Genomic DNA, 26,878 nt, shown 5'->3' on the forward strand with positions numbered 1-26,878 from the left:
ATCTGGGATTTCTCAAGATTCCCGGCTTGGCAAGGACGCCTCAATTGGAAAATATGGAATATACCGTGGAAGAGGGAGATTCATGTTATTGTTTGCTCATTTAAACAAATTGTCAGCAACCCTTAATAATACAGGTGAATACGCAGCACTAAATAGTTGGATATGAAGACGCCCAGTTCGTCTAGCATTGAACCGTTGGGTGGTATGGCTGGTCAGTGATACCCTGAGCTGCGTCAAATCCAGCCCAATAAAACGGAGATTTTGACTGGAAAATAATGTGGCCAAAACCCCCAATTACCCTCAATAATTAATGACATGAACCAAGCCAGATAAACCCGACGGCGGAAGCAATGAAACAGCTGACAAAGATGCGTCTTTCCACCTGTAGAGACGAAATATCTCAAGGATGAAGTTGAATCAAAGACCGTTAAAAAAAAAACAAGAAAGAAATGTGTATATGTATCTATATACATAACCAGGATGATTTACCCAAGCCCGCCTTCAAAGCAAGAAAAAGAATCCACCTGGACTTTTTTGAATGAATCGAGACTACGTACATGGTTGATCTAATAAATTACAACACAAACAGATCCCTCTGGATTCTCAATTTACACAAAGTATCTCCAAGACACTATCACCAAGATGCGTCTCATCATGTATGAGATGTTTCCAGAATGCTTGCTATCCTTCGCTCGAGAACAAAGAGGACCACATTCCAATCCAGATAGGCGCTCCGTTGGACAACTGAGAAAATGTAATGATGTCCTTCCTTCATAGCCCCACCCATTTCACCCATCTGAAAACTCGGCCAACTCTGAAGGGCAGCTCGTAGTCTTTAGCGACGGCAGGCTCCCTTCTAGCAGCCTCAGATTCTGACCAAACGTAAACCCCACGTTCCTGCTTACTGCCAGGCACAGTATTATCCAGGATAACAGCTACGAGAAATGCTACCACCATGTGTAATGAAAAGAGCGTATTCAGGACATAATTGAACTGCACATGAGAAATATTAACCCAAGTGTTACTCTAGAAAGTTCTGCCATGACAAAGCACAGTACAAGAGTTTCTTCTGTAAGAAGGAGTTAAGGAGTGAAGTTTTTCGTTGGTAAAATGACATGGAGCCAACATGCATTTGCAAACAGAAACTTGAGCAGAAGACTATTGATCTTGAAACAATGTATGCAACTACACATATCACACCATAGAATATGCTGTTGGCTCCTACTTTCTTTCACAATATCACAGAAATAGTGATGAAATGATGTAGTTATCGTAAATCATACTCTCCCAGATGGGACAGGGCTTTAGATTACTTTTCATCTTTCCAAAATGCTACCTCAAAGTAACTACGTTAAATTTGATGACGGGGTAGAATTTGACACGTCAAAAGTAAATAAGCAAGATTCTCAAAAGCTGAAGGGCAAAACAGAGAGACATACCCCTCCATATTCGGTGTGGAAAGGCCCATGAGAAGCCACAACGTAGGGTTGAAAATAACTCGGCACGGACAAGTTGGAATTTGGAGATCTGCCATACTGCTGAAAGTAGGCAGGGATGGAAAGAGAGAAAAACAATGATAACCCAACTATGATGATATTGCGAGAGCTTCCAGCCTCACTATACCGTAGATTTGACAAACCTAATGCTGTAAGCATTGCCCACATAAAGCAGAGGAGACCAGCAACCATGACTTCTGGAATTGAAGCGAAGAATCCCCCAACTTTGCCTGTTTTATTGTAAAGATAATAATAATGAAGATATATTTGTAATATCCAACACAGCCAAATTCCGCTGCCATAATGACAGCAATATCCAATTTCATTAAATTTTGAACACCATATACAAAAATGAACTATATCATCAGAAATTATAAGAAAATTTAGAGCGCCAAGGAAATACATTAGGCTTTTTGAATAGAGAAACTTTACATTCTGCATAAACCAAGCATCAATAGTAGGGCTCCCTCAGGCAGATTAAGCATTGCTAAGAAATTCTGAATTAATTTTTTGGGGTCAATATTTAGTAGCAACTTTCCTAAATTATCAGTCCGAGGTTTTGTTTTGCCAACATCATAGAATGAAATTTCATACACATAGAGCCTCTTTTCCAAGCTTACATTTTGTATTTTTGAAGACCAACTAAACTAAATTAGTACATTGTCCTGAGAGTGGTCAAAATACAAAACAATGCTAGGTGCATTCAACATGCTTTGATCATGATCAAAGAGGCATAATAATAAATTATCAGTATGCCTATCAAATTCTGGGCTCGAGCACTTGATAAGGCTCAATGTCCAGATAATTATATTGATCGCGTAAAAATTATGGGTTCATATGTGTATTTAGGTTGCATGTAATGTGATCATTGTATAGGAATGACGGGGAAAAAAAATCTTGGCGTGAGTGGGGTAAATCTGACAGAGTCTCTTACAAAATCATGGTTCAGATAGAACAAGTGATATACATAGATGTCACATTAAAATTAGTAAAATGATAGTTCAACTGCTGCATGCATTACTCAGAGGTCCATCACTAGAGATGATGCTTACATTGTCATAATAAATAGAAACATCTCACACAAAAGAGTTGGCATAAGTGCTGCAAGTTAGAGTTGTAGGAAAAACCAAGGAAGCCAAGACAAAGACAGGATAAATACAGCACAAAGTTGCACAAATTCAGTAAAAGACCAACGAAACAACCATAATGGTTTTTTAATCTTGAGGACTCAGAATAAGTGCGCTTCCATAAAAATCCTAATCACGCACTAGTCACATCCGCCCAAAATAAATTACTTTTGCACAGTAAGCATGGCAAATCAGTCAGAACCCCATGAAGGTCAACGCAGAATGAAAATTGACACTTACCAACAAGAGACAACACTATCATAATGCATGCACCAAGCTCAACTGCCCTACGACTTCCCATTTTAGTCACCGCAATTGTGTGAATGTTTTCAGTTAATGTTGTAGACCCAGTTCCAGTCCCCCAGAGACCAGCCAGGACACTAGAAAGACCTTCCAAACCAATTCCTCTACTAAGAACTCCAGGAGTTGGAGGTCTGGATGCTACCAATAATGAAGATGCATGGTATGAGCCAACCTAAGATTCAAGAGAAAAGGATGACAAGAATACAGTGATTAGATAATGATTGTAGACTAATCTTTGATCTCTCAAGGATCAGTGCATTATATTATTCAACTAACATCACTTCCAAATACAGTAGTTTTTCAGCACTCGAGGAACGAACAAGAAAATGACAAAGAATTTGATCAGATAAAGGCAAAACGACAAAAGCTGGTTTTAACTGTTAATTGGGCAAACTGACCTTTTGCAGTAATTTGACTATCCTAGACACCGCTCACCATCAAAATAAAGTAACTTTCAAAGAATTTGATTGTATAAGGACAGTGTAGACAACCATTAGCTTTAACTTAGGATTTGATAAACTGCTCAACTTTGCAATACAATAGTTTTTTAGCATCAAAAGAGGCTAAAAAAGTCAGATAAAGATAATATGACAACCATTTGTTTTAGCTTTGGATTTAGTAAAATTAAAATCCCAATCTATGTGCTCTAGATTCCTTATCAACCTTCATCATCAAGGTTCTTGGTTTAAATATAACGACAGAAACATTTAGGTCAATATCATGAGCAAGTTCCAAAAGCATTTAACCTATTGTGTTCATTAAATATCAGGAGCTCATACTATACTTGTGAAAAGAAAAGCCCGTCGCATTCTAGAGACGTTGAGGTCCAGGACACATTTAACAATTTATAGTTTGCTATTATAACTCAAACAAGTTCAATTATTAACAACTAGAATCATGATAAATACACACAGCACAGAAAATAGAATAAGATAATGAACTAACCGAATCTGCAGATGAGATTAAGGAAACCACACACATTACAAGAGCCATTTTCCAGTGGAAGACAGGAGTACCCCATTGAAGTGGATAAGGAAATCTAAACCAAGGGGATGATTTCAATGCATAAGAAGAATCAACTCGACAATGCTTCATCCTTGAAACATGCTTCCTGCAGTGCTCTGATACCATGTTTGAAGCTGGTATGTTTATATCACACCCTTTGTAGTTATAGGCTCCAGCTTCAGTCAGCAAGAAAGCAGCCAACCACGTAATTGCCAGGCCCAATGGAACCTGGCAGTTAGATCAAGAAAATACCGTCATACTTAAAGCAAATTATTAGGGACCACAATAATTATGCACAAAATCAGGAGTTACTTAAAACTTACTGCATATATTAGAAATATGCGGTGACCAAGGACAGATATCTTACGAAGATACTGCAAAAATGAAAAAAAAAAACAGAGAGAATAAATTAAGTATTTTAGCACAATGCAAAGGCAAGCCATAGAGAATATAGGAATTTTCAAATTTCTCAAGGTAAAGTCAATAAACTTACAAGAGAAAATACAATAACCACTAATATCTGCACTGCACCAATTTCAATACATGTACCAACCAGTGGAAAACCATAGCTGTAAAATGAAAGCCCGACTGCAGCAATAGTAGGGGAAACAACCACAGGATTTATCAACCTGAAATGGTAACCCGTATCAGATAAGGTTCATTATCAGCTACATTGAACAGAGAAGTCAGACATGAAAGGTAATTTTTGGACTCTGACAGGCACAGAAAACTAAAAAAGTTAAATGCTTATGCTACTCTACCGGTTGATCATGCAAGAGAAAGTACCCAATGAAACTGGAGCCAAGACCTGATCACCCAGCCACATTCCCAAAATATTTATTAAAATAAAACTGAGACACCACTAGGCTCGTCTGTGGTCCTGTATTGTAAGGACGAAACCCCCCCCCTTTTGTTAGGACTGAAGAGTGAAAAGTTTAGAGAGACCCTTCCGCAACAAATTGTTTGAACACTGACACTAGCTCTATTGTATAGCTCTAAACCATTTAATTCCAAATTGTTTCTTAATTTGCAAGAACAATAGATCACAATGATGTTGAACCAGATTGGGGGCAGGGGAGCATGCACAGTAGGGGTGACAATGAAGTAATGAACTATGTAAAGTAACCATGATGCGAAAATATTCCCAGCAAGTTATATATAGCCCTTTGAAACACCACATTTTCTATAAACTGGATGTAGACTTCTTACGCGGTGTGAATTTACTATTGGTAGCTAACATGTTGTTTAACGTGCAAGATATCAGGTGTGAAAAGAGAAAAAGAATGAAAAACGTAAGAATTTATCAGCCTTTTGCTGCAACATTTTCCTCCACCCACTCGCTTATCCAATACTTCTATTAGAATTTATCAGCCTTCACTTCCCCATTACAGATTCCGCAGACCACATGCTTTCTAGTGGAAACGTGAAGCTTGTAGTGGTAAGAAGATCAGAAGATGAACAGTAAGAACAAATAAATACCTTACTAAGAGCGACATGAGCCCACTATATCCAAGAAAGGCTTGGAAAGCAGAACCAATAATTATAGCTCCCTGTAGCTCCTTCATTATATGCTTGAATTTCTGCATATCAAGGAAGAAATCTTATTAACTTCCATAGAAATTCTCCAAACTTAGACAATTTAAAAAGGGCGATGCATGACATAGAAAGATGATATATCAATCATTTGAAAGAATGAAAAAATAGAAACCTACATTTCCATTTAGTCCTTGAAATTCTGGAGAATTGATTATCGCCAAAGCCGGAGCCAGATAGACAAAGGACGGGCCCTGAATCAAGGGCAACCTAGACCCAAAACGTGTATGCAAGAGTGTAGTCACTCCTGACGTGAAGAGCACTGTTGATGCCACCATAGAGGTATCCTCCTACATAAACGAACACATCACATAAATTATCCACGTGATAAAATTGGCTGAAAAAATATGTCGCCCAACAGACCAATTAAGTAGTTAGAAATAGCAATCGCTAACCGGAGAGCCTCCCATTGCAGGAACTATGACAAGTGGAATGAGAATCAGCGAGCCTAATATTGAAATGTAATGTTGAATACCGTATAGACCAATGGGAACTGCAGTACGCATATTAGATCATCAGTATATATCGAATTTTTCAGCCCTACGGTAACAGCTCAGAGACGAGCAAAACATTTTGCGCCTTCAAGAGAGTGAAACTTACCCAGACCAGGGGAGTCTCTCAGCTCATATTTCATATGAGAATGTCTAGACATAAAACCATCGTCGTCTACAGTCTGTGGCAGCACATCAATTACTTCTTCATGCCTGGCTGTTCTCCGCTGCTGCGAAGGCTGGTCCACTGGCGCCGCCGTTGTTGCTGTCACCTGCCCATTAGTGCTAGGAACAGAACTCTTGGGCACACCATCAGAATCCCTGCGCTTCTTCACTGTCTGTTCCTTAACCGACGAGGGCGGAAGCTTCTCCGCCTCGGCCTCACCATTCACAGCTGGCGCCGCCCGAACTCGACCCGCTTCAAGATCCGACTTGGCCTCCGGCTCTCTAGGCTTGGGCGGCAAGCTTATCTGACCAGAATCGCCAGCATTAGCCTCGCCAGAGAACTTGGGCTTAAATCCGGTCCTCTTAGCCCACGAAGACGGCGGCATTGCAGAAGACTCGGGCGCGGGAGGCCATGGACCCGGACGCTGTCGGGTTTTGGGATCGGAATTGGACATTCTGTATCAAACCTACAAACGCATAGCTCGAACGGCACTAGATCTGGAGGGTTGGGTGGGGAATCGCAGCAATGCAAAGAAGCAAGAAGTGAAGCTCTAGGGTTTTACAGATGGGGCGGAGGGTTTTGACAGAAAGCTGAGTAAGGTACGGCGTGAAAGTGAGTGAGAGCAGAGAAATGAGAGTTAAAATGGACTTGGGGTACGAGCATGAGTGAGAGATGACAGAGATATCAAAGAAGCAAGAACTCAGCTCAGAAAAGAGACACCAGTGGTGGAGGAGCTAGCTGGTAAGCTTAAAGCCGCGTTATTATTAATTCCTCCCCTCCTCCTCCATCCTCTTCTTCGCTCCCGAGAAAATCGGTGTGCGGAGTGCTGATGTCACCAGATTTAATTTTGGATTATCCGACAAAGAAAAAACAAAATAACATCTGTTATCAAAAATTCGTCACCCCCCCCCTGAACGCAGTAACGTTAGGACCATAAGATACTTTTATCTTTAAATTTTTCTATTTTCGTCACTTCACTATTAATTTTCCTTTGTGTAAATTTAAACGAGAGATTATTAAATTTAAACCCACGCATGGTACCCTGTGGGAATATATGCGGTAAAACTCGTATTCCTCTAATATTATTTATAAGACATTTCTAATATATTTTATACAGATAAAAAAATCTTAAATTTCATTAACTCTCATTTAAAACTTAATGACTTTCTAATTTTATCACTGTTTAATGTATATTATATCTCATATAAACAAAGTCAACACAATAATAAATGAGGGGTAAAATTGTATATCAGTACAAAAAATTTCTCTCAGTACTCTATAAATAGGACCAAAAAATACTTTCTCTCTCTGTTCTATAAACAGGACTAGAGGAGTATATTATATGATTATCCATTTGAACTTGAAATTAATATAGTGGTGTTAAAAAGGATAGGGCAAAACTAAATGTACTTAAAAAGAGGATCATGAAGTGAGCGACAAGGTCAAGGGGAGAAAAAGCGGGATGTGGAAAATTTGGGAGCGTCTCTCACACGGTTTGCTGTAGCTTTTCCATTAATATTTGACTCATCAAAAGCATGCGATTGGTAGCTAAGATTATAATATCATTTATGTTAGAATAAATGGCCACCATCCTTCCCGACTCTCTCGTGACTCTATGATATTCATTTTCAGGCGCCTTTTTTTTTTCCCCCTGTTAGCCAGCAATTTTACGCAATTTAAACATTTCTGCTGCATTGAATTATCAACTACTCCCTTTCTTTATTATAAGAGACGAATAAAAAAATTATATTGATAAAAAAAGCAGTTAAAATTAGTTAAGAACAATCAGTGTGTAAAAAATATAATTTTTTTTCAAAAATATCCTCATTAATAAAGAGAGTGAGCATGAGAGAGAACAATTAAATTATTGAAAGAAAGAGAAGTGGGAGGAAGAGAGAGTGTGAGTTGGAGACAATAAATATGGGTAAAATAGGAAATCAACATAAAAAAGTAAAAACAACATTTAAGTGTATCTTATATATAGGAACATGCCATAAGTATCAAATGTTTCTTATAATAAGGAACGGAGGGAATAATAAATAGCCTCTTTGATTTGTGAACTAGGGTGCTTATGGAAATAAATCTAAAAACGAACCAATAAACTGTTCTATAAAGAAGAGAACACAGTTTAAGTTATGACAAACGCATTTGTTGGGGATGTTATGCTTTTAACTAAAGACTTCACATTATTAATCCCAATTTTCAAAGTGATCGGAGACATTCTAGATTCAAAATATATATAAATAAAAATGGGAACATAATCAAATAAATATGTTTGATGTCCTATGAAAGGAAGTAAATATTTATAATGTTTATATCATGTTTGCTTGGACAATACTATTTGTAATATATATATATAGATATATATATGAGTTAATATAATTTTTTGTTTCTCAAGTTTATCCTTATATTGGTATTGGACCATTTTACTCCTAAATAATCAAAACCTATAGTTTAAAATCTAAAGGACTAAAATCAAAATGAAAATAAATTTAAGGAACTAAAAAATTATGTTAACCCTGTATATACAAGAAGAATGTCAAGATATTAATTATGCCTGGTTATTGTCTATTTAAAAACGATTTTTAAATATCACTGCCGAGGTGATAATCTGTCAGTTATTTGATGGTCAGTTTTTTGTGCTGAAAAATAGGCGCCTGCTATTTTTATTTTATTTTATTTTTGGATTCCGTTATCATTTTTAACAACATAGTAGTTTAAGTCATTTAATATTTGAGGCAATTTTTAAATAGAAATTTAATTAAAAATGAAATACTTTCAAGCATCGGAGTAGTTTAAGCATCGACATTATGATAATGAATAATATGATAAAGAAGCCAGGCATATCAGACCATGCCATTCTATGAATGCATTTCCAATCAAAACTAACAGCAGCCTTTAGTTTTTGAAGATACTACTGATTAAGAATGGTTGACGAAGTCAACCTACGGTTTCTCCAAGAATGAGCAGCCAGTCAATCAAATTCCTCATCAATTCACTAATCATTAAATCCCATCACATTAGTAGCTGCCAGACTTTTAACCATTCAGTAAAAGCAAGGCAACCTTACAATAAGAGTGTTGGGAAAGGCAATTTGACAACTAAACGTGCTGAGTAAGTTAAAAAAAGAGCAATAATGCTGAAAATTGGAATATTTGTATTGGCAGTGGGGCAATTTGACTTTTACATAAAAAGACATCATAAGATGAAAGTAGAAATTCGGTACTCTTGATATTTTCATAGTAGAGAGCGAGTAGGGGGTTTGGTATATTTAGGGAGTAACTTTAAAAAGTGCTTCTATATAAGTTGAGACGAAATTCCTCACACACACATATTTCATATTCCGTAAAGTTATTTTTAAAATTATGGTTTGTTTTATACTCAAACACCCTTTAAATTTCTACCATGAATAGAGAATATCAGAATAAATCGAATGTGGCATGAAAGAAAGAGGCCAAAGTCCCAAATTTTTTCTGTCAATATTTACAAAGACTAATCCAAACATAAATAACATTGTACTATCTGACTTTTAATCAAATTTTAGTTTGCAAACACATGAAATAAGAGGAGCTTTTATCCTCGTTAGTTCAAACTCACTTTTTACTATTTTGCTTGCAAACTTGAAGTCTCGTCAGCAGATGGAAGAGCCATGGAGAGGTTGACGGGGCCAAGAATTCTGGTTTCCTCTAGAATCGTGGAAGGCGTTAATTCTGCATCAAAATCTCTGACTATTCCCTCACACGAAGCTTGTGGCCGGTAATTGACTGAGCCATTACTAAGATGTGGAGAATAGAACACCTAACCAACTGGACGGCTTTGGCTTAGATCGATGATTACAAGGCGGGAAAAAACCGACTTTGGATGCCTTGAAAACGACACTAATCGTTTAGCTCAATTTCGTGCGTTTTATATCGCCGTTCGCATTAATTAACGGACTCTTTAATTATACTCTTTCTCATTTTCAAGCTTGATTATTGCAACTTTGACTGCCAAGTAGCTTCAAACGAAGCAAGCATTTTTGTGACTTTCCCTTTTTCAAGGTGGATCATATTCCACAAAAGCAAGACCAAGCTTTTGAACTTTTGCGTTAAGCAGAACACAAAGAAGAAAAAAGATTTGGCGACGATGATGTGTAATTCATAATATTCAGCAAAAGCACCTGAAAGGACTACATAATAAAGGTTCAGGATTATATGTGCAAAACTTTACTAGAAGTAAAGAGGCCTGTTTTCTCCCTACTGTTGTTTTGTTTGTTAACATAGTACTTTTTTTCCGGTCTTTGATGTACAACCTGAATACTGAGTTAATTTTGATCCTAAAGATAATACCCATTTTTTATATTTATTAGTTTTTTTTAAATTACTTATATGGATACTTCTTCAACTATAATCAAGTAAGCAAGGGGGGAAGGATATTAAAAGAGATGATTATGGTATTTTAGAAAAAAACATATCATATTTTTTATAATTAGTTAGTATATCTAACTTTCTTAATCTAATCAAATTAGTTAAATAGATCTTATATTAAGGACTTGAAGAGTATTAAGTGGGGTTCCAATGTTGGGGGATGTGGTGTGGGCAGAATTATTGGCATTTAAATCAATTGGTTGGCTTTAATTTGATAATTCTACATGCCTGCATGCTTCAACGTTTTAATTCAGCCTATTTCATTTTTTCCTCAGATGATAATGACATTGATCGTGATTTGCCGATTAGCCAATCCCACCGTCTTCCGTTTATCCATTAATTTACCAAGCTGGATCCAGATTACTATTATTTTTTAAATCAAAGTGCTGAGTGCCTTTTTGAAACACGACAATAACAATAATAATAAAGAAAAAAAAAGATCATATATATATACACGCTACACCCACACATTTGTTTGGATATAGGACCGTTTATACCAACCATTCTTGTGATGGAAGAAGAAAGTATTGTTTAATATCACACAGGCGCTTTTAAAGATTCTGGTATGACCTTTTTTTCGCACGAAGACTTAAGCACATACGATGTTATTTTATAAAAAGTAACCAGCACTAAAGTTTTCTTTTTATTAAATCAATATTGGGAACTAATTTTATTATCTTCCCTTGCTTAAACCTGGTATGAGATTTGACGCCCCTTTGCAAACTCAGCTATGAGATTATTCTTATTAGAATAAGTCGGAAGATGTTCTCCATTACATCATGCTCCTTTGGTCCTTAATAATGTTTGTCTAATCAAAACGTTGGTTTTCTTTCTTTTTTCAAAATAAAGTTTTGATTGTAAATATAAAACATATTTCTTTTATTTAAACTTTTTCTCAATTTAACTCTATTAGTACTCCCTCAATAATAATTAAATCCAACAACCATTTAATAATACCCTTTTGTATCTTATAAGATGAGTAATGCTTACTACTCATCAACGCTGCCCACGCCAATTCCACAATTTTTAAGGGTGTCTCCCTCTCTGCTTTTTCCCCCCGAAATGCCACTACTACAAAAAAAAAAAATTTAATAGTGGTTAAAATGAGCTTTTTACGGCGGTTTTAGGAGCGATGTCTATAGTATCGATGTAAAATGTGAAAGATTTCACTGTGGTTTAACAACCACCGTAGTATGTGATTTTTCACGACGGTTATATAAATAAGCACCGTGAAAAGTTTTTTTTTTTACCCTATTGATTAGAATGGAACAAGAGAACAAAGCCTCAAAGAAGAGATCTAAAATCAATTAATCAATCTCTTACTGGTTAAGAGCATTATGATGGAGCAAACGTAGCTTTTTTCTCATCGTAATAGTGCCACTTAGCTTTACCTTCAACCACAAGATCGAAGCCACTCAGATTTAATAAAAATAAAATAAAAGACTCAGATCTGATAAAAATCAGATCTCTTTAAACTCAGATTAAACATCATATTTTTAACCAAAGAAGGTAATAATATCAAACCACAAAAACTATAAAATCCACAGAAAGAATGAAGGTGAAAAACTCACAGATAAGAATGAAAAGGATGAGGCGATGGAGATGGCTACAGTGACGTGACAGTGACAGTGATGGAAGAACATGGCAGACATGATAGAAGCAAAGATAAACACCGACAAATGTAGGAGGAGGGAGAAAATTGAGTGAGGACAGTAATGGAGGACTATGAGCTCCGACTTTGAAAAGTGAAAACTATCATGCGATGGATTTTAAAATTCTAATAGACTTTTTATGGCGGTTATTTTAAAAACCGCTATTAAAAGTATACCTATAATTATAGAAATACTACCGTCATATTTTTTATAGTATTTTTTCTAATAACCATCATAAATTAGCGTCGTGAAAACTCTTTTTTATAGTAATATGCCTCTCTCTCTCTCTTTTTTTAAAGGACATCTTAGAAAAAGACACAACATATTAATTATACTTAACCAGCTAAATTAATTTTTAATTAAATTAAATTAGTTAACTTAATCTTAAATTGACTACTAAAGGAGTATTATATATTTAAAATCGAAACTTAGCTTTTCTCGTATTGAGAGAACACGAATAGATTAATAACTCAATGCATGGTAAATAATTCTTGGTTTAGTTTTTTTTTTGGAATATTGTCCTTGAAAGGTGTATCCTATAAAATACATAGAAATTCATATAATCATTCATCAATATATATTGAATTTAAAAATAAGGCTGCTTTGTATTTTAAAAAAATGGAAGAAATTTCAATATTTGAAATATATAACTTCTCGTTGGGGATAAAATAAGACGTGGAAGGCGTCAAAATGGTGGGAATAATCTATGGAGGATATGCCAGAAGAAGGGGGAAAACGACAAGAAATAGAGAGAGGAGGGCAAGAAGCGGGGCCAAGGACCAGGACCGGGCGCATTAATGAAAGTCCAATGCAAGCTGGAAAAAGAGAGAGAAGTGAATGGAGAAAGTAACGGCTAGTTTTGGAGGCTTGGGTACTGCCCTTCTGTATATCGGTCCAATGCTAACTAGCCGTTTCTCCCTGAAAGCGACCCCTCCCTCTTTCTTTCCTTCCCTTTTGCTCCTCAGTGCTTATCTCATTTGCCAATGTATTTTTTTATTCTTAATATAAGACCCATTTAACTCATTTAATTAAATTAAAAAAATTAGGTAAGTTAGTTAATTATAAAAAAAGTGACACATTTTTCCTAAAACACTATAATCATCTTTCTTAATACCCTCTCCCTCTTCTACTTGATTATGGTTCATGGGTATCCATAAGGGTAATTTAGATAAAATTGATAAATATAAGAAATAAGTCTTATATTTAGAACTAAAACCAACTCAAGAATTAGGTCCTATATTAAGATTCGGAGGAGTACATTCTACTATATGTCAGCACTCAAATATATCTCATATACTCAAGTATTTTGTATATTTTTCAGTCGATTCAACTATATGTTGATGACACACACTTTTAACTTATTTTACAGAGATAAACACTGGCTATAAGTTATGATAAATTTGTTTTACTAAAAGAGTTTAGGAAATAAATTATACGAGTATTATGTATGACTAGTAATTAGTAAATAATACGAATTAATATAAATTTTCCTCTGTTTTTGGTTCAATTATCGTGGGTATGGGTCATATGGATCTTGGGAAGAAAATGACAAGAAAGATTCGGCTTATGTTATTTTATTGGGCCTAAAATGGGCTTGCTAGTGTGTGGTGAATTTCGAAGCAATTCCTTTCTCTAGTCCAATAAGTATTAATGGTGAATTGACCCAAAGGCAGTCTTAAAGGAGCCCAGAATATTAGGGTCCCGCTTTTCAGCCCATTTCCATTTTTCTATGGTGACCCTACCTAAGGCTCGTTCAACTTGGAGATATAAAATAGGGCGTTTGGATTAGATTTTTTGGAAGAAATTTTAGGGTGTACAAAGTAAAAATGTAAGCTGTTTTGAAAATATTTTTCAAAAATGTTTTTTTGGGAGTTATCAAACACTCCTCAACATCTCCTCTCATTATTTGTAATCAATATCTAAGTATTTTCGAAATAAATTTTTTTAAATAATTACCTCTCATTAAAGTTTTTATTTTTTAAAATAAGTACTCGTATTGTTTTCTTAAATTACACGTGGGGAAGAAAATAAAATCTGCTATGGGGGATGAGAGATTGGTTACGTTTTCTACACGTGTCTTTCCCTGACCATCTCCCTCCAGCAGCCATAGGAGCAACGGAAACCATATATCCCGGGAAAAAATGTAACGCAGGATTCTCACTTCGCGCGAAAACCCCTAGAAAAACCGATGATACTAGTACCACCTTCCTCCGTTTCAGATCTCCGTACTCATACTGCACTCTACAGAAAATCTAGCTTCCTCCCTACTCGCACCAGACTAATCCTTCGCAGTTTCATCGCTCCTCGGTGTTCTTCGAGCGTGCAGGAGATTCAGAAGTCCTCTAGCCCCTCCGAGGACAGGCAGTTGAGTTCGGAGCTCTATGCTTCAGCCCCATTTCCTCCCGTCAAGGTCGCCAAGAGAGTTGTGTTGGTCAGGCATGGCCAGAGCACCTGGAATGCCGAAGGCAGGATCCAAGGCAGCTCCAATTTCTCGGTGCTTACTAAGAAGGGTGAGGCTCAGGCCGAGACTTCGCGTCAAATGCTCATCGATGATAAGTTCGATGTTTGCTTCGCCAGGTTCCATTTCCATGCGACCTTTCACAACTGTGAACTTGGTCACTTCTTAAATACTCGCAATGCTATTTTGTTTTCCTCCCAATGTTCATTTAGTTTAGCGTCTCAATCACAAATTTACAGCTTGCTTTATAGTTTATCTGTCAAATGGCTAACATGGGGGTTGTTTCTTCAAGTCCTTTGGCACGATCAAAGAGAACGGCGGAAATAATCTGGGAAGCTCGTGAACCGCAGATAATTACGGAATATGATTTGAGGGAAATCGATTTATATTCATTTCAAGTACGATCACCCTTTTATTCTTCCTTTGTTTTACGTCCATTTCTAGCTTATGGCTCGGTGTCACCGTTCTTGTTGCCTTATTTTATTTAGGGCCTCTTAAAGCACGAGGGGAAAGAAAGATTTGGTCCAGTTTATCGCCAGTGGCAAGTCGATGCGGCAAATTTCAACGTAGATGGTCATTATCCGGTGAGAGAGCTATGGGAACGTGCCAGGAGCTGCTGGGCTAAAATCTTGGCTCATGATAGCAGGTCCATTCTTGTGGTTGCTCACAACGCTGTCAATCAGGCTCTTGTTGCTACAGCCATTGGTACGTTTTTCTCCCCCATGGGAACTCAATGCTAAAAGTTGAAGACTGTAGACGGTATGGAATTGCTTACCCAATGTACCATTGGTACCAATCAGGTTTAGGGACTGAGTACTTCAGAATTTTGCTTCAGAGCAATTGTGGTGTGAGTGTCCTTGATTTCATCCCAAGATCTGAGGGTGGCTCTCCACATATTTGCCTTAACCGATTAAATCAGGTATATATTACATTTACTGTAATATAATACACACACACACACAGGTCAGCTCAGTCCGCACATGGAATTGGCTATGTTTTCCCCCCGCAACAGGTGGTAAAATTATCAGCTGACGTGAATTCATGCACTTTTCACCGCAGTTATTGTGACCAACTTGTGTAAAATTGTACACATTTTGTCTGTAACGTAAGTTTCAGAATGCACAAGTTGTCCAAGTTGGCTCCTCTAATTAGAATTGATTATTGGTGCAGACCCCTGGTTCGCCTGTTGCTAGCGGGAAATCTGGAGGTAGAAAGACAAAGAATCAGATAATACTTGTTTGTCATGGTTATACACAGGGCAATGCAGAGGTATGAAGCAGCAATATGACTAATCTAGCATTTGCTGCAAAGATGTTCAAAGCATCATGACTATAAATCTAACTAGGAATGTTTGATTATTTTCTGACAAGGAATATGTTTAAAAGTGTCCAAAGCATGATAACTGTAAATTTTAGATGTCACAGTTGCACGTCTAAATGATGCTTCTATGGAATCTGGTTTCATTAACTGCTTTCATTTTCCCCTCTCCATATGACTTCGTTGACATTAATATTTAACTAGAAGAATTTTGCATCTGGCAGGAATGTTCTTTTGAGATTTCTCTGGGTAGATTTCCACATGTCAGATTTCTAAATTAGCACCCTTGTGTTGAACAGGATGGTTTTCTTTTAGCTGGTGATCAACAATTGAATATGCTTGGTGTCATACAGGTACTACATCCAATTTCTAAAAATACTACCTCTGGTCCTTAATATAATATCTAGTGACCGGAGGTAGTAAAAATTAGGTAAAAACTATCCAATCTGACCATTGGCATACATAACAGTCCCAGAAATCTGCGGAGCTGCTTCTTGATTTGAAAGTGAATTCCATAATTAGCAGTCCTAACAAAGCCTGTTTTGGGACAGCTAATGCCATCTCCCAGGTAAGCTCTTTATTGGTGACTTTCACTTAATTACAATATCATTTGACTTTATTAGTGAGTAGTGAGAATCTCTGATTCCAAAATGATAGTCTAGTAGTATTTCTGTTTTTGAGAATGTGGTACTATTTTCCCTTACATTTATGTTCATTATGAAGAACGGTAAAAGAATATCAAGAGTTATATGATACATGGTGACACGGATAATTATTTGTCAACCAGAGATTGAGGCTTGAAGTAGTAATAGTCTTTATTCCATGATTTCCTTTATTGTTCGAAGCTTCTGTTTTCAATTTTTTTGGTTAATTTTCAAATTGTCGACTTCTCATTCAGTGTAGCAATGAAACTATGCATCATTACTTGTCGCCTATCCTGTTTCTTCCTCTCATTCCCTCCATCTTACCTCCCAACTTCCACATCTATTTTTCGTTCTCTTATACTGGTTCTACTTTAGTCCTTTTATTGACATTCTGAGCATGATTTTAGGTGCAAGAAGCTGCTGACTGCTTGGGTGCTGATTGTGTACCACGCTATGTTGAGATGAAACAAATGGAGAACCTGGATGTTGAAACAATCTTTCAGCAATCCAAGGCAAGAACTTAACATTTAAATGTGTGCATCCACGCAAGCATTTTTTGGGAAAAAAAAAAAATCATTTGTCAACTAGTTGAGCAATGACCGCTGGCTAGTTCCTGGAGTATTTTGTGTGTTGGAAGAAGCTATACGGTACTGAAATGTGATAGAAACTTATGGACTTCCAGATATGGATCACTGCAAAGCATGTAAACTTGGTGGAGGTTCTAGGAAATAAGAATTGCTTTTTTCTCGGTTTACAGCTATCTTGTCTTCACGCATTCCTATATCGCCATGTTTTGATTCTTCCTATCTAATTGTTGCAGGAGATGTCGAATTTTTCAGCTATTCACCCGGGCTGGTTAAATAAGATGGAGGATGGGGAGAGAACAACGTTATGGAATCAGTCTGGACAGGCCTGGCGGTCTCTGTTGGAAGAACTGTCCGACGAACCCTCATCTTCAGAAGTTGTGGTTGTAGTTGGCCATCCTGCCATCCACATAGCGCTCATGGGTCACTGCTTAAACGTGACAAAAGAATGGTTGGGATCATTTCATCTTGATGCAGGGAGTGTGAGTGTCATCGACTTCCCTGACGGACGCAAAGGAAGAGGCGTTGTCAGGTGCATAAATTATACTGCACATCTGGGAAGATGGTCCATACCTATCACAAGATCAACAGAGGATAGTGAAGAGTTCTAACCATGTATTGTGATTCCAAATTAGCATGACTTGGTAAGTTTCCAAGGGTTTGTGTAGCAAACACTGATATCCCATATTGTGAGTTTCTGCTCATTTGTAAATTTGGATTTGATGGCATTTAGACGTCTAATTGTCTATATATCTATATTTATATATGATATATGGGGAAGGGGCAGAGGTTCGGGGGAAAATATTTGTATATGATGCTACGAAATTAAAATTCATAGAAAACATCTCAAGACATGAATAACAAAGCAATGCTTGTTTTAAATTTTTACGTATGCAAGCATAAAAACTTCAGAGCATCTCATTCAAAAAGCATACGATTATGATTTCCTTAGAATGTCATTCTCTAATCTCTATCTGCGATTCCATTTTAATACTCTGACCATAAAATAATATTTTAATTTTTCATGCTATAACCAAACATTCGTGTAGCACTACAGTCGCAGTTCTTTTTATTTTGAAGCTTTGGATTCATAGCACTGAAGTTTTGAATGCTTGTACTAATGTGTTTTTTTTTTGGTAAGTAATACTAAAATTTCTTCGCGAAATGAGATGTCGAGTTTGGGGCTAAAGTGTTAAATCTGTATCCAAATTAATCAAAAGATTGGTTAGTTGTTGAACAAAATACTATGGGGCGGTTGGTGAGTCGATGCCCTCGTTTGGGTGAGAGACCAGTGGGGTGTTTGGTGTACGCCAGAAAAACCCTCTTAAAAAAAAAAAAAGTTCTACGCGATTCCGTGACAAAATTCTTTTTACATATTTTAAGTAGTATTTGGATGCTTTCAAAAGCACTTTTTGAAAAGTGATTTTATATAAATTAAAATAATTTTTTATATATATTTATTTCGTATATGATAAAATTATTTTTAAAATTATAATTTGGATTTTACTAAAAACTCTTTCAAAGCCATGGCCCAAATACCTCGTCAGGTGGACGGGGCTGGCCCAGTCCAGTACATGCTCCTTTGGGCGCAATGCCCGTGAATCTCACTTGGAGACGCAGATTTAACAGGGGTTTTAGGGTCTGATTCAAAGACCGAGCGAGCGAAAATGGCAGCTTCGATGGCTTCAATGGCGGGAAGACGAACGAGTGTCCGTTTCTTATCCAGAACTTCGACGACTTCGTGCCCAAGGGGATACTCTTTTTTCGGGTCACCCCAAAACTCAAGTTCCATCCCTCTGCGCACTCCCATTGCCCACTCTTCTCCTCTTAGGTACTCCACTTCTTCTGAAGCTCGCAATTCACAGTTACCACTGCAGATTCAACAGTGTAAAATGTTCGTTTTACTTAATGTGATTTTGGTTATAGTTGTGACTCTGGATTCTTGCCCAGGTTGCTGCGAAGAGAATTGAGCTCCTTTAAACCCGAACACAGCGCGATTGCTTCTGCCTATCTTGTTTCCAAGCTTCCCTGCAATGCCAGTACTCCTAACGAAGGTTGCTTTCTCCTTTTTCCCTCTGATTTAATTCGCACTTTGCTGGGAAACCATCTAGATCAAAGGCATTTTGTCCATGTAAACAGTCAAATGGTAAAGCGACATTTGGCTATGTCCCGGGCTCCATCGCTGAGGTCAACAATTTGATCATGCTGTATACTCATTTTTAATGTATTTTTGCCCATATACTCGAACAATTCTAGGCAGAGTTGACCTTATATATATATATATATATATATATATATATTAATTTGGAATGAAATGGAGTTTCATTCAAAAAATAATGATGTACAGGCCTTACATTGCGTTTGATTAACTTTCAGAGAACATTAACCGGATACGGTTTGATTTAAGGATTCAATTCGGGAATCCTCATTTCAAGCTGGAATGTAAGAAGAGACTTATCTTTTATTGGATTCTTTCATATTTTCCTGTCTTATCAGAAGCTGCATTGTCCGTGTAGAATTATGGGAATAAGCTGATGACTAGTGAGTGTCTAGGAAATTATTGGCAGAGATAACTCAGATTTGAGGCCGAATGTAATTAGTCCATGATCTAGTTTTTGTCATAAGAATTAAATACAACATGTCATGTAGAACTGTAAGCTAATGTTTTATCTATGGCGCTATTACTTTAGCCGTCAGACAAATTGAAGCGCAAGAATCATGACGATTTTGCTTTTCTTTGACGACAGGAAGATTTGCTAACTATATCAGTCCTATCTGATAATGGGTGGTGTGGAGATGAGGAGTTTTCTTGTAAATTTTTGAACAACCTTATTCTTCATTCCTCTATTCGGGGATGCAGTATTTAGACTAGACCAAGCACTGAGCCGGTTTGCTACTTGGAAGTTTGAATAGTGAGATTTTGATGGTCTTCTGGTGCTGCAGCTCTGGCATATGTTTGTAACTTTGATAAGTATAGCGATGTTGTTACTTTTTACATCGTCTTTGAAATAATGTCTGGAGGAACATTTGAGAATCAGTTTTAAACATGAGATTGCTTGACCAATGAGAATGACATCCACGTTTCTGTTGTTTTTTGGCTCTTAATGTGACTTTGGATAACACTAGCACAATAATTGGTAAGTCTGTACGTTTAAAACTTAGTAGCAAAACACGAGAGGTCCCGCTTTCATATGTGACCTAAATACCTCGTAGGTCAAGTTATGAAAACATGTTTCATCGCAGTGTTCATTCCTTCTCTCCAAATTCCAATGTCTTAATTCTATAGTCTACTTGACAACCTTGTTTCTGTGTTCATTGAGGTACTGTAGCTGGTTGGCATATACCATATAATAAGCCTTTTTTTCCGACAGTATCTTAACAAAAGCTTGAATATGTGACATAGCTGATATTGCCTGACATTTTTATTCCATAGTGATTGCATGTAGCGAATGAAAGCAAAACACCTCATTGCAATATTTCAGTTAACTATGGTTATCATTAATCAGATATGGCAACCATGTCAGGCTTGGTTCTCTCTTTTGGGTAGACAGTTTAAGCATCTGTGACTCAATGGCATCTTTTAATGATGAATAAGTTTATGTGCTATGATCAGGAAGGACACATTTTTGTAGAGTTAAATCTTTGCCTTGGGCCCTTAGCTTCAGTTGTGTTCATGAAATATGTGCTCCGTCATGCACTAAGCATTGTTGGCGTCATCATCATTTGCCGTAAGTAGCATCGGCGTTAGTGAATTGTAGAATGCTACTCAAGTTAAACGTGGCATTTATGCATCTTCATTATCAATTAGTTTCCCCTTTAACTTCTATTAGAATTTAAGAAATCTCTGATGACATCAGACCCATGGATTGACAACTGTACCAGTTTATGGAACTGGGTTTGATTTGAATGCAGGATCGATCTGAAGCCTGAAGCATCTAATTGGTTGATGTTGCTGGTATTATCAGGTATGATAATGATGGTAAGAGGAATTGAGGCAAGAAAGGCACAGCTGAATTGCAAGTGTTATTTCCAGTCATTAATATTGTTTTCTGTTAACATGATAATGATCTTCTTCACCAACTACTAAGACGCAACAACATCCATTGAATTCTAAACATAGCCTTTCTTGAATTGTCTTTGAAACAAAGATTCGCCTATTATATTAGTTTTCCGTTAAGGTGATTGGCTTAGAAGACTAGAATTGCATATGCTCTCAAGCGGATGAGATGTCATCTTAATTTCCCTTACTATTTAAAGCTGTTGGGAGTGTGATGACGTGCGACCCGTTTCATATGGATCACGAATAGGATTTTTTTTCCTTAAAAAAAAAAAGAAGAAGAAGAGGAGGAAGAAAAAGAAAAGCAAAAGGACGGGGATGAGAATTAATAACAATATTCGTTAGCTTACTAAAAAAAAATATATATTCGTTAGCGTTGGGTTGAGAAATAAATAATGAAAGTGAAATAGATCAAATTAGTCGAGGAGAAGTAATGTTAATTTATTCAAAGGTGACTTTCATTCTAAAATAAGCTTATTTTTATGGTTATTTATAAGTAATTGATTATTTATTTATTCTTTTATACCAGATTAGCCTAAAATACAACCTGAACTCTTGGTAATATCTTAGAAAAATGAATAATAATTTTAACAGCAGTTATTGGAAATGCTGTGCAATTATTAACGAAAAGCAATCAATTAAATGTAAATTTCAAGGAAGCAACGAAAGAAATAAGAGAATGCTGACACACTTTATTATTAGTGAAGGTGCAGCGAGATGATTGTGATGATTAATCTTCTTGTCTTTCTCACTTGTCAGAAGTCAGAGATTAAAACCCTAATTATGATGTTAATATTCTAGCGTAGAACACAAATTATGCCTATATGAAGAAATTGCTATGCATCACCCTAAAAGTAGAAATCTTTGTTGCTTCTCTTGTCAGCTTTCTTTGTCTTTTTTATTTGGACCCATATAATCATTTATTCATGTTTCTTAAGTTAGTATTCTGGGCAGGTTAGATTTTTTTTTTTGTACAGTTAGAATTAGATATACACAGACTTAATCTTAAATACTTCATTTGAAGACTAACCACTTCACTAAATGAAATGAAACTGCACTTTATTAGGTCCATCGGATACACACGTATAAAGCTGTTTAGTGATTCTACAAAAATTAATCACGGAACATAAAATCGTTTATATAATTTTTTTTTTAGTATTTTGATTTTTTGACCCTGAAATTCTTCAAAGTTCATCCGTCATTATCAGTTGCAAGTTGTTAACATGTAGCATCACTTATGCTCATTAAACAAATTATATAACAGTTGAATTTCCCAGAAGACTTTGATAATTAAATCATTAATGAGTATGTAATAGAAGGTATAATCTAAGAGCCGACCCAAGTGGTGTATTGTATATTTGTATTGTGGCTTCCCTGAAGTTTCATGATGAAGAAGAAGCTATATAAGAATTTTTTCTTTTGAGTTGGATTGCTTTGTTTGGTTTGAATTGTGACCCTCACGTCGTGTCACACTAAGGCCACCTGGAATCTTAAAGAGTGCAAGTAATGTGTTAGCATGAAATGGGAAAGAAAAAGAGGAGTGGGAAGCCACCAGTCTCCTACCTTATAGGTACTTTGAGCAAAGAAGGAAAAGGGAATATATAAAGTGACATAAAGTCACAAACCAAACAACTCCAAAGTTAATACGACATTATACATATAAAGGGACTCCCTATTTCAATTCATTCCCTCAGTCCCTACCCTCCACCACCCCCATTTGAATTCTAGAAACTTCCCAGAAGGGGAGCCCTATGATCAGTTAGCTATTAACATTTCAAAATTGAATCTACTTGTTAATTTTATCATTCAAACTGCGACTTATATCCAGTAAATAAAAAATGTACACATATGTGGTGAGACTTCCATGAATAATCAACTTTCATCTCTTTTCATTTTTCTTAATGTTTTTGGCGAAGATCATTCTGTTTCATTTTGTTGTCTGTGACAGATTCCTCCAATTCTTGTCCATCCCTCATTCAATTCCTCTTTCTCCTCATCACATTCTTATGCATATCTAATCACACACACACACTCTCTCTCTCTCTACACACGCACGAACTTACATTTATTCTGTTCAAACTTCATAGTTCAAAGTTCAAAGTTCAAAACAACATAATGCTAGTTTGTGCTAACTCAGTAACTGCTCAGTCTGCTTTTTGAAAAGCTGTCACACAACTTCTATTTATGTTACTTCAGCCTTCACAACTTCACTGTGCTTTACTTTTATTGCAGGGGGATGTGCAAAATAGAGAGAGAGAGAGAGAGAGAGAGAGAGAGAGAGATGGAAGGAAGTGTTGACCTGAGCTTTAATAATTCATGGGGTTGCCTTGTTGATTTTAATGCTCTTCTTTTTTCCCAACTGCAACCACATGACATTATAAATTAAAAGGATGTAACAAGTGTACCTGTCCTCATTATAATACTCACATCCTTTCTTTTTCATATATACATATCTCACATGCTTCCATTACTCTCAATTTTAATATTCTTGACTCTGTATATATAACAGACAAATTAGAGAGTTGTCCCCTTATTTTATACATTTAATTAATCAATTCAATCTGAACTTTAATATGTCAAGTTTACCTCCTTCTCTTACACAAATGTGGTGTCACATACATAAAAAATGATTTTGGGGCTACACTTGGTGGTTACAGAGGCCAAATTTATTTCGTGGGGCCAACATTTACTATCACATCATTGAGAGCTTTTCTCCTTAACCCTTTCATGTTATCAATGTATCAATCACCATAAATATAAAATTTCTAATTTTTAACTACTTATAGTAGCATATAACAACTTATTCATAATATAATCGTTTCTTATATTTCATGTATTTTTGAAGACACAAGAAACACATAGGAAAATATAACTAGTTAATATGATTGAAAAAGTTAAGTCCTTTAAAAGAGCTCGTGCTCTAATAACTCAAATTTTTAAAAAATTTATACTTAATACAGATAAATTAAATGTAATAATTAAATATGCTTTTTTTTTTTTTTTTACAACAAGGTCAGATAAGGTTTTCCTCTTCTTTTTTTTTTTTTCGGTTTAATGTCGCGGCCCAACCTTTTCCATTCTCTGGGACCCCAATTTTACAATCCCAATTCGAATAGTTATGGTTATCCTTACCGATATTTGAGAGGCGGTTTGCTTACAGTACACTTTCCAAACTTGTAACTTTAAATCTAGAAATGTCAAATTGTTTTTATTTCTTTATTTCAATTTTTTTTATCAGTCTAAACATAATTATCGTTTCATGGGTCCTTTGTAACTTAAGCATTTCCTTCGGAGTTTGGAAAAACTTAATTAAGATTACTCACTCACAGATGAGATGAGGGGGGTGTTTATTTAAAGAATAAATAATTAATTTAAGGAGACATAAAATTATGAAGTCTAGAGTCATGCAATGCACAAGATAAATGATAATCAGATGGAAACTTTAAATCCAGGGAGTCCTGATTTGAACAAAATTTCATATAAAAAAATTCAAATAAAAAATAATGAAAAGAGATTATGAGCTTATGACCAGCATGAGGATTAAAGAAACATACAGCTCAATACACGAGAAGCATGGAATTAATGCAAGCATGTCTTTAAATGATTTGTGAATATAAAGTAAATCATAGAGAGAACATATATTCTTTATAATTTGTTGGCAAAAAATATATTTTTTATAATTTATGAAAATGCATTTGCACAAGATTTGGTGGATATAGATATATAGATATCAGGTACTTGGAAATTATTTGTAAAAGGACAAATGAAAAATACACATACATATACAATAAAGAAATTTTAACGAATTGCATTATCTATGAGACATTAATTAATAACATGATTATTTTTAAGACTCCACGAAATGCACATGGCTATACTACTAATTAAAACCGAAATTCTTGTTATTAGACAGAGGAATTATAGAAGCGTTGAAAATTAGTGAACTGTGCTCGTGAAAATAATTCTTTTTTTTTTCCCCCTGCTTCGCTGCTGTTTAGTTTGGGCATTTTCAGATTTTATCCCAACAATTTTTTTTCCCTTAACCGCTTCTCATCATAATAACAACATTTTTGAAGCCCTTGTACGAAGAATCAAATCAAACACAAGCAGTATCATAATCCTAGACCCTGTCACTTAATGCTAGTCAAGTACGCTTTCTTTGGTATTATTGACTTTTCCTTTCTTGTTTGTTTCTTTTCCTTCTTCTTTTTATATTGTTCGTATTAACTGGCAACATGCATTAAAAAAAGAACGCCGCTTGGGTTTCTCCCTCAATCTTCTCTTCTTCAGTTCTTTGTCCTGAGATTCATATTTGAGGGGAGAGAGGAGAGGGAGAGGGAGAGGGAGAGGGAGAGAATCTTATTTAATGGTAATGGGCCTGTCTGAAAACCAGACTTCTCATTTATCCTCTTTCTCAGAGCTTCATCTCAGAAAATCTAGACCCTTCAAATGTTGGCATAACCTCCATTCCTTGATCTTCTGATTTACTTCGTATAATACAAAAGTATCCCCCCCCCCCCAAATTTGCGGGTTTCTTCTAAATTTTGGATCTTCAGCTCTGCAGAAATGAGAGACGTGATCTCTTGTTTCAGTGAGAACGCTGTCAACGTGTCTCCTTATTCTTCATGTTCTAGCCTCTCAAACAACGCCTGTATCTCTCCCAGTCTCGTACCTTCGATCCAAAACACAGTTTCTTGCGTCCACAAAATCATCCTCTCTACGCAAAAGCAGCTTTTAATCACAGTCACATGGATTAAAAACCATTCCAATCAAGGAATCTCTGTTAACTTCAACGATGACGACCCCACGACAGCGATTTTCAGACTCAACACCAATTCGAGGCTCTTCAGCAAGAAAAAAAGCAGCAAATTTCTGGAATCTGGAGACTCAAAGATCGAGCTTTTCTGGGATCTTTCAAACGCCAAGTACGACTGTGCCCCTGAGCCTCTTGATAGCTATTATCTTCTAATCCTCGTTGATTCAGAAATAGCTCTAATTCTGGGTGACATGGCCGAAGAAATTGTGACTAAGAAGCTTAAAGGTAGCATTCCAATGGCCAAATCCTCACTGATTTCTCGTCGAGAGCATTGGTCAGGAAATACACTTTACACAACGAGGACACAGTTCTGCGAAAATGGGGATTCGCACGAGATTTTTATACGATGCAGCGGAGAGAACGAAGGGTTGAAGAATGTGAAGGGCCCAGTTCTAACGGTTTGCATTGATAAGAAGACAGTGATAAAAGTGAAGAGGCTGCAATGGAATTTCAGGGGAAACCAGACGATTTTCATTGATGGGTTGCTCGTGGATTTGCTTTGGGATGTTCATGACTGGTTTTTCAGTTCATCACCATCATCATCTTCTTCTTCTTCTGGGCGTGCTGTGTTCATGTTCAGAACTAGGAGTGCGTTGGATAGCAGATTGTGGTTGGAGGAGAAGAATGTTCAGAAAGAGAGAGACAGAGTCGGCTTCTCCTTGTTGATATATGCCTGTAAGACCCCTCCATGAGGGCAAAATTTGGCCTTTTGCTTGTTCTTCGGAAAAAAACAAGGAAAGATAATCTAATTTCTTATTCTTTC

General features: G+C 36.3%; 4 protein-coding genes across 6 annotated transcripts; 3 read left to right on the top strand and 1 right to left on the bottom strand.

The window, feature by feature from the left end:
• Positions 1–340: 340 nt before the first annotated feature.
• On the bottom strand, positions 341–6,939 carry LOC114762841 (nucleobase-ascorbate transporter 12). The gene is made up of 10 exons (XM_028952431.1): positions 6,125–6,939; positions 5,920–6,017; positions 5,644–5,814; positions 5,411–5,511; positions 4,425–4,560; positions 4,255–4,305; positions 3,872–4,159; positions 2,864–3,098; positions 1,440–1,726; positions 341–993 (listed from the first exon to the last, which is right to left on the bottom strand). The coding sequence occupies exons 1-10, from the start codon at positions 6,633–6,635 to the stop codon at positions 772–774; spliced, it is 2,100 nt and encodes a 699-aa protein (XP_028808264.1). The 5' UTR covers positions 6,636–6,939; the 3' UTR covers positions 341–771.
• A 7,444-nt stretch (positions 6,940–14,383) lies between these two features.
• Positions 14,384–18,121, top strand: LOC114762792 (probable 2-carboxy-D-arabinitol-1-phosphatase). The gene is made up of 9 exons (XM_028952370.1): positions 14,384–14,816; positions 14,990–15,095; positions 15,186–15,402; positions 15,498–15,616; positions 15,868–15,966; positions 16,314–16,367; positions 16,484–16,582; positions 17,066–17,170; positions 17,479–18,121. Exons 1-9 carry the CDS (start codon positions 14,428–14,430, stop codon positions 17,851–17,853), a joined length of 1,563 nt encoding a protein of 520 aa, XP_028808203.1. The 5' UTR covers positions 14,384–14,427; the 3' UTR covers positions 17,854–18,121.
• Positions 18,122–18,867: 746 nt separating this feature from the next.
• Positions 18,868–20,347, top strand: LOC114762855 (uncharacterized). 3 transcript variants are annotated; one of them, XM_028952451.1, is made up of 3 exons: positions 18,868–19,106; positions 19,193–19,296; positions 19,990–20,347. In XM_028952451.1, exons 1-3 carry the CDS (start codon positions 18,910–18,912, stop codon positions 20,019–20,021), a joined length of 333 nt encoding a protein of 110 aa, XP_028808284.1. In that variant the 5' UTR covers positions 18,868–18,909; the 3' UTR covers positions 20,022–20,347. The 3 variants fall into 3 exon arrangements, with proteins under 3 accessions (XP_028808284.1, XP_028808285.1, XP_028808286.1); XM_028952452.1 differs by having other exon boundaries at positions 18,868–19,073; positions 19,169–19,296; XM_028952453.1 differs by having other exon boundaries at positions 18,868–19,073.
• Positions 20,348–25,579: 5,232 nt separating this feature from the next.
• LOC114762854 (uncharacterized) lies at positions 25,580–26,878 on the top strand. Its single transcript, XM_028952450.1, has one exon. The coding sequence runs from the start codon at positions 25,866–25,868 to the stop codon at positions 26,805–26,807; it is 942 nt and encodes a 313-aa protein (XP_028808283.1). The 5' UTR covers positions 25,580–25,865; the 3' UTR covers positions 26,808–26,878.

Source organism: Neltuma alba, unplaced genomic scaffold (genome assembly GCF_004799145.2).
Source record: "Neltuma alba isolate B1F8T4 unplaced genomic scaffold, ASM479914v2 tig00011243_pilon, whole genome shotgun sequence".
Taxonomy (NCBI): Eukaryota; Viridiplantae; Streptophyta; class Magnoliopsida; order Fabales; family Fabaceae; genus Neltuma; species Neltuma alba.